At 49.0% G+C, this 14467-nt stretch overlaps 2 protein-coding genes across 2 annotated transcripts in view; both read right to left on the bottom strand.

The window, feature by feature from the left end:
- Nucleotides 1–14467, bottom strand: part of LOC139229611 (zinc-binding protein A33-like) — a 52224-nt gene that overhangs the window by 26377 nt on the left and 11380 nt on the right. The window lies entirely within an intron of this gene.
- LOC139230316 (zinc-binding protein A33-like) lies at nucleotides 5156–13803 on the bottom strand. Its single transcript, XM_070862141.1, has 4 exons — nucleotides 13741–13803; nucleotides 11023–11045; nucleotides 9268–9383; nucleotides 5156–5737 (listed from the first exon to the last, which is right to left on the bottom strand). The coding sequence occupies exons 1-4, from the start codon at nucleotides 13801–13803 to the stop codon at nucleotides 5190–5192; spliced, it is 750 nt and encodes a 249-aa protein (XP_070718242.1). The 3' UTR covers nucleotides 5156–5189.

Here is a 14467-nt window from a genome sequence, read left to right as displayed (position 1 = left end):
CTCATCCTTTCTTCTTCTCCTTCTTTGGCAGTCCCCCGGAGTCGAGGATGACTTGCTTCCACCACTAAAATGAGTTCGAAGGTGGCCGAGGAGACCAATGCAGGCCAGGTCCCGAACTTCATTTTAGAGGGTGGAAGATGCCTGTGCGTGAATTCTTTTCACGTGGGGTGGCCGTTGCACACCAGCCACCACACGGGCTTGATGGAGCAAGATTTTGGTTCATTGGCAAGGGGATCCATGATGATTGGAGACTAGGCTCTGCTGCATGGGCCTAACGCACACACACACACACACACACACACACACACACATATTGCTACTGATCCCCTCCCTCCCTCCCTCAGGTCCTCTCTCCCTGGTTTTCACAGATCGCAGTGTAGGTGAGCACATTAATCTTAGAGCAGCTTGCGTATCTGTCCATAGAATACTGACTCTGTACCCCAGTTCCCCCCCGACCCCAGCTCCCGCATACTGCACTCCATGCACAGGATCCTATGCGCTGTTACCGCGCTTTCTCCATCCGCTCATGCTTTGGTGGTTGGTCACCATGCATATTCTGGCCTCGGGCCCCAACCTCACTGCTGGCCTCTGAGTGCAATTACTGCTATCCTGACTTGCGATCAGCCAACTCAAAATTGCACCTCCGGCCTTCCTGGTCCGCGTGGTCCAGCATCGACCAATTTAGCACCCCCCCACTTACTGGTAAACGTGGGGATTGGGGGAGGGGCACCAGCAAATGGGGCAACTGGGGAGGGGCAGCATATTTTGAAAAAATATTCCACTCTCTTTACTGAACCTTAGCAGAATCTCTTGGGTAAAACTCTGCCAGCACATGTTGAGGAGTACGTTTCAACATCCCCTTTCAATGTGTCCGCCAGATCCTGCAGATCCCCCGGGGGGACAGACGCACCAACGTTAACGTCCTCGATCAGGCCCAACATCCCCAGCATCGAAGCACTGACCGCACTCGATCAGCTCCGCTGGGCGGGCCACATTGTCTGCATGCCTGACACAAGACTCCCAAAGCAAGCGCTCTACTCGGTACTCCTTCACGGCAAACCGGCCAAAGGTGGGCAGAGGAAACGTTACAGGGACACCCTCAAAACCTCCCTGATAAAGTGCGACATCCCCACCGACACCTGGGAGTCCCTGGCCAAAGACCAGTCTGCCCTGATTGGAGGAAGTGCATCCGGGAGGGCGCTGAGCACCTCGAGTCTCGTCGCCGAGAGCATGCAGAAACCAAGCGCAGGCAGCGGAAGGAGCGTGCGGCAAACCAGTCCCACCCTCCCCTTTCCCTCAACCACTGTCTGCCCCACCTGTGACAGGGACTGTGGTTCTCGTATTGGACTGTTCAGCCACCTAAGAACTCATTTTTGGAGTGGAAGCAAGTCTTCCTCGATTTCGCTCCTTCCGCTGCCTGCGCTTGGTTTCTGCATGCTCTCGGCGACGAGACTCGAGGTGCTCAGCGCCCTCCCGGATGCACTTCCTCCATTTAGGGCGGTCCTGGCCCAGGGACTCCCAGGTGTCGGTGGGGATGTCGCACTTTATCAGGGAGGCTTTGAGGGTGTCCTTGAAACATTTCGAGAGACGAGGGAAAATTTGAAGCAACTGGCACCAATATCCTAAGTTTCAAATACAGTACTGTTGTCATAGGAACCTTGTGCAGTGAAGTTCTTCTCAAATCTCTGTATCTCTCACAGACACACATACAGGGACTGAAACGTCCCGTTTTTATAGCCCCATTAGCACCTCCGTTGACACACTAATTTGGCAGTGTGGCGTTTTCGTCCAGGAGCGCCACACTCCGCGATAAGGTCCCCTGGCTGGTACTCAACCACCGATGATGTCACCACCATGCCCGCCGATTCCTCGCCACCCCGCGCCGACCCCTTTGCGCCCCGCGGGGGCGGGAAAATGGTTCCGGCAGATGCCGGCGCAAGCTTCGCCGGCCGCAAAGTTTGAGGACATCCGCGACCCGGGCGCCCCTTGAAGGGGAGGCCTTTAGCGCACTGGGCATCCATTTTATTTTACTGGGTGACTCTTGGCTCGGCCCAACAATCGCGGCCCTAGCGTGGACCGGGCCGCCGTGGTGCAAGCCGGCACTCCGCTTTGGGTGCCGGGCAGCTGGCCCGGTCAACCGCGTGCCTGGTGGCCCAATGACTGGCTTCTAAAGAGCCTGTAGTAGTGTGCAAGGCAGCCCTGCCCTTTAATTAAAGGGGAGGCACCCAACTCTAGTGCCACTCCAAGGAGGCAGAGTGCTTGGAGGAGTGCATGGCCCAAATCCACGTCGGGGCGGGGCTTCAGGGCAGGGCGATCCACCCCCATAATCATAAGAACACAAGAAATAGGAGCAGGAGTAGGCCATACGGCCCCTCGAGCCTGCTCCACCATTTAATACCATCATGGCTGATCCGATCATGGACTCAGCTCCACTTCCCTGCCCGCTCCCCATAACCCCTTATTCCCTTATCGGATAAGAAACTGTCTATCTCTGTCTTAAATTTATTCAATGTCCCAGCTTCCACAGCTCTCTGAGGCAGTGAATTCCACAGATTAACAACCCTCAGAGAAGAAATTCCTCCTCATCTCAGTTTTAAATGGGCGACCCCTTATTCTAAGACCATGCCCCCTAGTTCTAGTCTCCCCCATCAGTGGAAACATCCTCTCTGCATCCACCTTGGCAAGCCCCTCATAATCTTATACGTTTCGATAAGATCACCTCCCGTTCTTCTGAATTCCAATGAGCTGAGGCCCAACCTCCTCAACCTTTCCTCATAAGTCAACTCCCTCATCTCCGGAATCAACCGAGTGAACCTTCTCTGAACTGCCTCCAAAGCAAGTATATCCTTTCGTAAATATGGAAACCAAAACTGCACGCAGTATTCCAGGTGTGGCCTCACCAATACCCTGTACAACTGTAGCAAGACTTCCCTGCTTTTATACTCCATCCCCTTTGCAATAAAGGCCAAGATTCCATTGGCCTTCCTGATCACTTGCTGTACCTGCATACTAACCTTTTGTGTTTCATGCACAAGTACCTCCAGGTCCCTCTGTACTGCGGCACTTTGCAATCTTTCTCCGTTTAAATAATAACTTGCTCTTTGATTTTTTTTCTGCCAAAGTGCATGACCTCACACTTTCCAACATTATATAATCTTTGCTCCATACGGACATATACTCATAATCTCTCCCTCACACACACACGCACAAAAATAATCTCCCTGCATATGCTCACACTTTCTTTCTCTCTCACACACACACACACAAAAGCTCCCCTCTACCCATAGACGCGGACTGAACCCTCTGACCAAGAATTTGGTCACCTGCCCTAATTTCTCCTCGTGTGTCAAATTTTGTCTGACAACGCTCCTGTGAAGCGCCTGGAAACGTTTGACTATGTTAAAGGTGCTTTTTTAAATGCAAGTTGTTGAGGGTAGTCCAGAACATGGGTGTGGTGTATGTAGCACACAAATCACTGACTCCACACGGTCTGGTGTTGATCTAACTGCTGTGACCTTCGTCCTTTATTGTTCAGCTCCAGAGTGCCTCTAAGGTGTGATGGTCAGCCTTATATAGTGCCTGTTGCAGGTACTACCAGGGTTTCCCACCACAGCGCCCTCTGTGGTGTGGCATAGTGCTTACATTACATTTAAGGTATTGGGACGATACACACATCATTACATAACAAAGGGGGCATAACCTTAACATTAGAATCTGGCCAGTCAGGAGTGATGTCAGCAAACACAAAGGGGGCTGCTGGAAATGTGGAACATTCAACCCCCAAAAAGCTGTGGATTCTGGAGCTCAACTGAAAATTCCAAGACTGAGAGCCAGAGAATATTTTGCTTAGGTAAGCGTATTAAGAGTTACGGGACCCAGGCGGGTAAATGGAGTTGAGTTGCAGATGAGCCTGGTTTAATTGAATGGCAGAGCAAAGAAAAGACTTGCATTTCTATAGCGCCTTTCACAACCACCGGGCGTCTCAAAGCGCTTTACAGCCAATGAAGTACTTTTGGAGTGTGGTCACTGTTGTAATGGGGGAAAAGCGGCAGCCAACTTGCACACAGCAAGCTCCCACATCAGCAGTGTGCTAATGACCAGACAATCTGTTTTTGTTATGTTGATTGAGGGATAATTATTAGCCCCAGGACACCGGGGATACCTCCCCTGCTTTTGTTCGAAACAGTGCCATGGGATCTTTTACGTCCACTGGAGAGGGTAGACGGGGCTTCGGTTTAATGTCTCATTTGAAGGATGGCACCTCCGACAGTACAGTGCTCCCTCAGCCCTGCATTGGGGGTGTCAGCCTAGATTTTTATGTGCTCGAGTCTCCAGAGTGGGACTTGAACCCATGACCTTCTGACTCAGATGCGAGTGTGCTGCCCACTGAGCTATAGCTGACACACCAGGCTCGATGGGCCGAATGGCCTCTTCCTCTGCAGCACGGGCCAGCCCACACTGTGCGCACTAGGTCCGTGCAGCAGAGCCAGTCTCTAGTCGTCTTGGTTAACCCTTGCCATTGGACAAAGATCTAGCTCTGTCAAGCCCGTGTGGTGGCTGGTGTGCAACAGCCACCACACGTCAAAAAAATCCACGCACAGTCATCGTCATGTCGTCAACTATCGTTGTAACCCATGTATCAGCTGACCTAAGCTGTACACCATGAGAACATTGACCACAGGGGGCGAACTTGTGGGAGACACTGCTGACCTGGACTTTCTGGTATAAAAGGGGAAGCTCCACCCACCTTCATCAATTGAGGTCTTGGTAATAAAGGTAACTGGTCACAGAGTGACCTTCTCTCAAGTATGGGCCTCATGTGCATTAATACTGTATCGTCAGGACATATCAGGTATCCTCCACCCTTCAACATGCAGTTCGGGACCTGGAATATTAGGTCCTTCACTGAAACACCCGTGAACTCATCCCTTTTTGACGTGGAAGCAAGTCACCCTCGTTTCGAGGGACTGCCGATGACGATGATGGTGACCTGATACCCGGTTTAGAAACGGACTTGCAATTGACCAGCTGCGTATTTGCAGCATTTTTATGCCTGTCGCAATCTTTAAACACGTTATTCAGATTTTATCTGGTACCCAGGCGACAATAGCAAACGCCGAAAAGGGAGCTTTCAGCAAGAAACCGCCCCCCCCCAAAAAAAAAAAATCACGGCACCCTGCAGCTTGGTGTCAGTGACCCTTCTCGCAGCAGATTCTCAATGGCTCTGAATTTTTCCCGTCGTCGTTCAAACAGGGACTGAAGTAGGGGAAGATTCTCTCGGTGAAGGTGTGGGTGAAGGTGTAGAGATGGGACATGTTGTCAGCGTTGTAAAACGACACCTGTCCGCCCTCGTAGTCCAGGTACACCCCGATCTTCCGGGGTCTGGCTCTCTGGGCGAGGGGGGTGCGAGGACTTGTCACTGCCCAATACTCATTGCCGTTTCTCAGCCACACAATCCAGTATCCAGTCTCCGGCGACGGTGCCTCGTTCCCTTTCCGGTCGACAGATCCCCGCACCACGCCCACATCCCACTTGGGCTTGTTCTTCACCTCCACCTCCCAGTAGTGCTTCCCCGACGCAAAGCCCTCGCTGGCCAGGACGCAGACGTAAGGGTCGAACCTGTCCGGGCTGGCGGGGAGCGGGGGCCGCCTGCCGCCGTGCTTCACCGCAGTCAGATCTTCCGACAGGACCAGCCGGCGATGAGCCGTGCTGGGGTCGAGCGTCAAAGGGGCTGGAGCTGAGGGAAAGAAGGGACAACTCATCATCTTGACCTGGCTTCTCACCATCAACTCACAGGCGGTCCCTCGTCTCGAGGAAGACACCGGCTTCCATCTTAGAATGGTGGCTGAACAGTCCAAATCGGGAATTACAGTCCCTGTCTCAGGTGGGGCAGACAGTGGTTGAGGGAAGGGGAGGGTGGGACTGGTTTGCCGCACGCTCCTTCCGCTGCCTGCGCTTGCTTTCTGCATGCTCTCGGCGACGAGACTCGAGGCGCCCGGATGCACTTCCTCCACTTAGGGCGGACTGGTCTTTGGCCAGGGACTCCCACGTGTCAGTGGGGATGTTGCAATTTATCAGGGAGGCTTTGAGGGTGTCCCTCATAACGGTTCCCTCTGCCCACTTGGGGGCTCGCTTGCCGTGAAGGAGTTCCGAGTAGAACGCTTGCTTTGGGGAGTCTCGTGTCGGGCATGTGAACAATGTGGCCCGCCCAGCGGAGCTGGTCGAGTGTGGTCAGTGCTTCGATGCTGGGGATGTTGGCCTGGTCGAGGACGCTAACGTTGGTGCGTCTGTCCTCCCAGGGGATTTGTAGGATCTTGCGGAGACATCGTTGATGGTATTTCTCCAGCGACTTGAGGTATCATCTGTACATGGTCCATGTCTCTGAGCCATACAGGAGGGCGGGTATCACTACAGCCTTGTAGACCATGAGCTTGATCAACTATGATCTATGAAGGTACTGAATAACTTTCCTCTGGTAAGATGCATGCTTCCCCACATAATTTAGGGAGGGATCGTGGAGGTATGTCCCTGGTGGTCAGGGCCGGATTGAGGGCCGATGGGCCTGGGGCAGACTGATCCCAATACACTGATAGTTATCTTTGTTCATGTTCATTACATTATGTATAGATTCTGATTCTGAGTATGAAAACATAGGCAAGTACATTCAACAATGAAAGCATATATCAAGTAGGTATATATTCTAGTTCTGGTAACATTGCAATACTTGATTCCTGTACATATATACAAATTTCTCTCAACATGTAAAATAAAGCAGGCTAGAACATATTCTATTCTGTATATAGGTATATTAGTGTATATAGGTACTTCTGTATATAGTTACATTAGTGTAGATAGGTACTTCTGTATATCAGTATATTAGTGTATATAGGTACTTGTGTATATCGGCACATTCGTGTATATAGGTACTTCTGTATATAGGTGCATTAGTGTAGATAGGTATTTCTGTATATAGGTGCATTAGTGTATATAGGTATTTCTGTATATAGATACATTAGTGTATATAGGTATTTCTGTATATAGTTACATTAGTGTAGATAGGTACTTCTGTATATCAGTATATTAGTGTATACAGAAGTACCTATATTGGTGTATATAGGTATTTCTGTATATAGGTACATTAGTGTATATAGGTACTTCTGTATATAGGTACATTAGTGTATATAGGTACTTCTGTATATCGGTACAATAGTGTATATTGGTACTTCTGTATATAGATATAAACAAGTGAATCTATTTTCCTCGGTCTTGTTTTTTCTCTCTTATTGTTGATTCTATTCAGCCTCTTTGGGAGGCCTTATATATTTTTCCCTACATTTATTTGGTGGGCCTAAGTTCTTTGGTGGGCCTGGGGCTACAGCCCCATCCGCCCCAAGGTTAATCCCCCCCCGCTGGTGGGACTCGCACCAATGTGCTGCACAGCTGCACGTCACATCTGGCAGAGGAGTCTGCAGCTGCCTATTCCTTGCAATCATAGAACGGTTACAGCACAGAAGGAGGCCATTCGACCCGTCGAGCCCATGCCGGCTCTCTGCAAGAGCACCTCAGCTAGTCCCACTCCCCCGCCCTTTCCCCGGAGCCCCGCAGTTTTCTTTGCCCTTCAGGTACTTATCCAATTCCGCTTTTGAAAGCCACGATTGAGTCTGCCTCCACCACCCTCTCAGGCCGTGCATTCCAGATCCTAACCGCTCGCTGCGTAAAAAAGTTTTTCTTCATGTTGCCTTTGGTTCTTCTGCCTTAAATCAGTGTCCTCCGATTCTCGACCCTTCCCCCAATGGGAATAGTGTCTCTCTATCCACTCTGTCCAGATCCCTCATGACTTTGAAACCTCAATCAAATCTCCTCTCAACCTTCTCTGCTCCAGGGGGACAAACCCAGCTTCTCCAGTCTATCCACATAACTGAAGTCCCGCATCCCTGGAATTTCTATCTTATAGTCTTGTTTATTTGCTGACATCACCTTTTTAATAAAATAGAATCGTTTCTTATCAAACTCTGCAAATCACGTGAACTCCAAATAACACGACACACACACACACACACACACACACATAAAGAAAGACTTGGATTTATATAGCGCCTTTCACGACCACCAGACATCTCAAAGCGCTTTACAGCCAATGATGTACTGTTAAAGTGTAGACACTTGTAATGTTGGAAACGCAGCAGCCAATTTGCGCACAGCAAGCTTCCACAAACAGCAATGTGATAATCATCCAGATAATCTGTTTTTTTGTGATGTTGATTGAGGGATAAATATTGGTCCCAGGACATAACTCCCCTGTTCTTCTTCGACATAGTACCATGGAAGCTTTTATGTCCACCTGAGAGGGCAGACGGGCCCTCGGTTTTAACGTCTCATCTGAAAGACAGCACCTCCGACAGTGCAGCGCTCCCTCAGCACTGCACTGGGAGTGTCAGCTTAGTTCCTGAAGTGGGGCTCGAACACGGGGATGAGGGGGTTGACTTATGGGGAAAGGTTGAGGAGGTTGGGCCTCTACTCATTGGAATTCAGAAGAATGAGAGGTGATCTTATCGAAACGTATGAGATTATGAGGGGGCTTGACAAGGTGGATGCAGAGAGGATGTTTCCACTGATGGGGGAGACTAGAACTAGGGGACATGGTCTTAGAATAAGGGGCCGTCCATTTAGTACTGAGATGAGGAGAAATTTCTTCTCTCAGAGGGTTGTAAACCTGTGGAATTTGCTGCCTTAGAGAGCTGTGGAAACTGGGACATTCAATACATTTAAGACAGTTTCTTAACCGTTAAGGGGATAAGGGGTTATGGGGAGCGGGCAGGGAAGTGGACCTGAGTCCATGATCGGATCAGCCATGATGGTATTAAATGGCGGAGCAGGCTCGAGGGGCCGTATGGCCGACTCCTGCTCCTATTTCTGATGTTCTTTTGCTTCAGGCTCAGAGGTGAGTATGCTGCCCACTGAGCCACAGCTGACGCACTTGGACTTTATCCTCAGTAAATAACCACTCTCTATAAAAGTTTGTTCATGCTCACTGAGCTAGGAATTTGTCTCATAAATCAAAGTCACTTCATTACCATCACAATTACACCCTGGGCTCGAGACAGTGTGCTAGATTTCTCCCAGCAGGATTATTTCGTTTCGAAGTAAGTATTTTTTAAATTTCATTTCTGTCTTTAAATATTTAATGCTCAAAACTTTCCACATTCACAATATTTAAGCTAGCAATCGAATGAAGTTAAGAATGGAAAAATAAATCACGCTCTTTACCAGGGTTGATGTACTCTCTCATTTCTTTCCAGGCTGCATATTGTAACGGGCCCTTAAATACACCCAAAGGCAGATCTCCATGCACCAGTGATATTGGTTTCTGTCTTTCAGCGATACTAGAAAAGGGAACGTATACAATGTTTGAAAAAAAAAGAGTTGCATTGTTATGGCGCCTTTCGCGAGCACCGAATGTCCAACGTGCATTACCGTGAAGTAACTTTTCGAAGTGTAGTCACTGTTGTAATGAGGGAAACGCGGCAGCCGATTTGCGCACAGCAAGCTCCCACAAACAGCAATGTGATAATCTGTTTTTCACTGATGTTGGTTGAGGGATAAACATTGGTCCCAGGACACCGGGGAGAACTCCCCTGCTCTTCTTCGAAATAATGCATTTGCTTAATGGGTTCTTTGCTTAAGCATTCTTAGCAACACATTGCTATTGAGAGCTAGTTGGTTTATTAAGGAAGGTTTAACAATCACTCGACACATGCCCAGTTCATCCACTTGGCTCACAACTGCATACCTCATCGTGGATGACCTAGACCCAACTGGCTGGGGTTTGATTGTGTCTTGTGAACATCACGTGACTGGCTAAACCACTCACAATGCAACAGCTCTACCACTATTTTAAGTAAAACTATAAATCAAGTGCCCCCCCGCCCCCTTAAAAGGGGCACTCGAACTGACAAATGAACAATTAAACTTTGAACATTAAATGAATCAAATTAAATTTGGTTGCCGGGGGTGATGATTCCGTCAAGTCCCTCCGGCGCCCACGTCTCGCAAAAGGCTGTGAGCGTACTGGTGGACACCGCGTGCTCCATTTCCAGGGACACCTTTGCATGAATGTTAGGGAGAGAGTTAGGCATTTGGACTGAACGACCCCCTTGAGCACCCGCTGCCTGGACCGGTTAATGGCCACCTTGGCCCAGGAGCAGTCCTACGAGGAGGCCCTCCGACCTGCCCGCTCCCCTCCGCACAGGGGGCCCAAAGATCAGGAGTGTGGGACTGAAGTGCAGCCAGAATTTGAGGAGCAGCCCCTTCAAATATTGGAAGAGGGGCTGCAACCTCGCACACTGTACCTACAGGTGGAACACGGACTCCTCCAGACCGCAGAAATTACAGGCGGCCTGAGAGCCCGTGAACCGGCTTAAAAACCGATTGCACCGTGCACCACCCTCCAGGCCAAGTCCCCGATAGATAAAGGGAGGACTCCCGCGTAGAGAGCACTCCATTGGGGACCCCCTTCTCCTCCGGACGGCAAGATGGTGCGCCATGGCGTGTGCAGACAGCAGACGAGGCTGGCAAAGTGGAGAGTGTGCACGAGCAGCCCGTACAGGAAACCCCTCTGCGCAGAGCTGCAAGGCACCAGTGGGGGGGGGGGGATTTCCCCGAGGAGGCTCAAGTTGTGAGGCACCGGCTCCCAAGGGAGGTTTCGGGGCAACAGTTCTACCAACCTGTGAGTATCCTCACAGGTGCATACATTACAAGTGCCGTGGGCTCTTTTACATCCACCTGAGAGAGCAGACGGGGCCTCGGTTTAATCTCTCATCTGAAAGACGGCACCTCCGACAGTGCAGCTCTCCCTCAGCACTGCACTGGGAACATCAGCCGATATTTACGTGCTGAAGTCCCTGAAGTGGGACTTGAACCCACAACCTTCTGACTCAGGGGGCGAGAGTGCTCCCCACTGAGCCATCGTTGAGCACAGTGCTAATTTAGTTTAAATTAGTTCATGAGTAATAAATGACCCACCTCTTTCTCAACGAGCCGTTCTCCTAAAACAGACAAGACGCAGATTTCAGTTCGCAGTAATGACAGTGTCAAGTCAGATCAATTACACGGAGCTTGAGTTATTAGATGACTATAAGAACGTAAGAAATAAGAGCAGGAGTAGGCTATTCTGCCCCTCGAGCCTGCTCCGCCATTCAATGAGATCATGGCTGATCTGATCTTGGGCTCAGCTCCACTTCCCTGCCCGCTCCCCATAACCCTTAACTCATCATTCAAAAATCTGTCTCTCGCCACCTTAAATATATTCAATGACCCAGCCTCCACAGCTCTCTGAGGCAGAGAATTCCAAAGATTCACGACCCTCTGAGAGAAGAAATTCCTCCTCATTTCCGTTTTAAATGGGCGACCCCTTTATTCTGAAACTAAGACCCCTCGTTCTAGATTCCCCCACGAGGGGAAACGTCCTCTCTGCATCTATCGCATCTAACCTGTCAAGCCCCCTCAGAACCTTATAGTTCATCATTTTAGTATGTAAGACAGGAAGACAAAATGCTGTACCTCTGCAGGGAGCATGTGCAGATAACCAGCCAGATGCACACACACACAGACAGCGCTAATACATAGCATTGTACCACACGTTAAACGCTTGGTGCTTTTCGTTCTTCAATGTTTTTAAACCTTCAGCTCTAGTTCTGTTTGAGAGGGGAAGCATTTCTATAACAAGTTTTCTGGCACCCGTTCAGCTCTCTCTCTTGCTCTCTCTTTCTCAAACACACACAAGCTCGCCGACACACCCACGTAGACTCATGCACCTTCTCTTTCTCGCTGACATATATAAACACTCCTACACACCCACATATATTCATACGCTCTTTCACAAAGAAGCTGTCATAAACACCCATATGTGCTCATACACTCTCTCTGTCTCTCACACACACACACAAACTCTCGAACACAGCCACAGAAACTGATACTCTCTCATACACACATAATCTCCCCTATATATCCATATTAACTCATACACACACACGTGCACATATACTCATACACCACTCTCTCGCACGCATAAACCCCCCCCCCTGCATATCCTCATATACTGACGCTCTCTCTCACTCACACACACAAACTTTGCTACATACAAACTGCATGCTTGAGATAGGACATTAATTGTACATAAACTACATATGAACTAAATGGCACAATTCCAAAAGGGGTGCAGAAACAGAGAATCCTGGGGTGCAAGTACACACATCTTTGAAGGAGGCAGCATAAGTTGATAAAGCAGTTTTAAAAAAGCAGACAGGACCCTTGGCTTTATAAATAGAGGAATTGAGTACAAAAGCAAGGAAGTTATGCCCAACCTTTTATAAATCACTGGTTTGGCTTGCTAAAATCCATATACACTACATTATATGCACTGCCTCTTCGACTGTCCCAGTTACCTCCTCGAAAATTTCAATCAAGTTAGTCAGACACGACTTTCCCTTAACAAGTCGATGCTGAATGTCCTTGGTTAATCCATGTCTTTCCAAATGAAGATTTATTCTGTCCCTAAGGAATATTTCCTCTAATTTTTCCACCACTGAGGTTAGGCTGACTGACCTGTAATTACTCGGTCTGTCCCTTTCTCCCTTTTGAAACAAAGGTACACCATCAGCAGTCCTCCAGTCCTCTGGCACCACAGCTGTTGTCAGAGAAAACTGAAAAATGACGGTCAGACCTTCTGCCTTTTCCACTGTTGCTTCTCTTAACAGCCTGGGATACAGTTCATGGAACACTCTCCACCTGCCTGGATCAGTGTAGGTCCAACAACATTCAAGAAGTGAACTAACACAGTAAGTAATCAGGAAGGCGAATGGAATGTTGGCCTTTATTGCAAGGCGGATAGAGTATAAAAGCACTGAAGTCCTGCTACAACTGTACAGGTTATTGGTGAGGCCACATCTGGAGTACTGCTTACAGTTTTGGTCTCTCTATTGAAGGGCCGATATGCTTGCATTATATGCCGTTCAGAGAAGGTTCACTCAACTGATTCCGGAGATGAGGGAGTTGACTTATGAGGATATGTTGATTAGGTTGGGCCTATACACATTGAAGTTCAGAAGAATGAGAGGTGATATTATTGAAACTTATAAGATAATGAGGGGGCTCGACAAGGTGGATGTAGAGAGCATATTCCCACTCATAGTGGAAACTAAAGCTACGGGACATAGTCTTAGAATAAGGGACCGCCCACTTAAAGCTAAGATGAGGAGAAATTTCTTCTCTCAGAGGGTCGTGAACCTGTGGAATTATCTGCTCCAGAAAGCTGTGGAGGCTGAGTCATTGAATATATTTAAGGTGGAGATAGACAGATTTTTGAGCGATAATGGAGTAAAGGGTTATGGGGAGCGGGCAGGGAAGTGGAGCTGAGTCCGTGATCAGATTAGCCATGATCTTATTAAATTGCGGAGCAGGCTCGAGGAGCAAAATGGCCGACATATGCTCCTATTTCTTTCGTTCTTGTGTTCTTAAAGGAATCTCAATACCGATCAGGACAAAGCATCTCGCTTGATTGGCACCCCATACACCACATTGAACACTCACTCCCTCCACCACCGCTGTACCGTGGCTGCACTGTGTACAATCTACAAGACGCACTGCAACAACTCGCTAAGGCTTCTTCGGCAGTACCTCCCAAACCCGAGATATTTACCACCTAGAAGGACAAGGGCAGCAGGTGCATTGTAACTCCATCACCTCCAAGTTCCCGTCCAAGTTGCACACCATCCTGATGTGTAAATAAATCAGGCGTTCCTTCATCGCTGGGTCCAAACCCTGTAACACCCTCACTAACAGCACTGTGGGAACACCTTTGAGACGTTCCTTAAAACCTATCACTTTGAGCAAGCATTTAGTCACCTGTCCAACTATCTCAGCGGTTCAAGAACGTGCGATCCACTACATTCTCAAGGGGCAATTAGCGACGCCCGCATCACATGAGTGAATTAAAAAAAAGAGACGGACGGACGGGCGGAGAAGCGCACAGAGGAACTCCTCAAGGTTGAAAAATGTGTTTTTGTTTGTTTCCCAATTCTGCCACGTGGTGACGCTGTTGTCTGCTCAGTTACAGCAGGCGCTCGGTTCTGCCAGAGATGCCTGCAGCAGTTCCCAGTATTGGACAATGCAAGTAGTCCTGCCTTAAAACCAGGGACCTGGGGAGGCAAACTCGCTTAGAGACAGGTATAATCAGTTTAGCCCGATGCAAACAAATGGACATCGGAACCACAAGCCGAAAAGGATTGAGGGCCACCAAAATCCCCTTCTACCTTCGCGGCTGTTGCATAATAGAACAATATTGGAGATGGTGACAAATTATAGCAAACCTGACTGCGGACTGACAGCGTCAAGAATCATTCGGCCCTTTCCCACTCAGAGCTTTGAAATTAACCAGGTATCCGAGACCAACCCAAGCAGCTGTCTGCTG

The sequence above is a fragment of the Pristiophorus japonicus genome, chromosome 19 (assembly GCF_044704955.1).
Source record: "Pristiophorus japonicus isolate sPriJap1 chromosome 19, sPriJap1.hap1, whole genome shotgun sequence".
NCBI classification, from domain to species: domain Eukaryota; kingdom Metazoa; phylum Chordata; class Chondrichthyes; family Pristiophoridae; genus Pristiophorus; species Pristiophorus japonicus.
The sequence above is the reverse complement of the archived record's forward strand: the minus strand, read 5'-3'. Positions and strand labels throughout refer to the sequence as shown.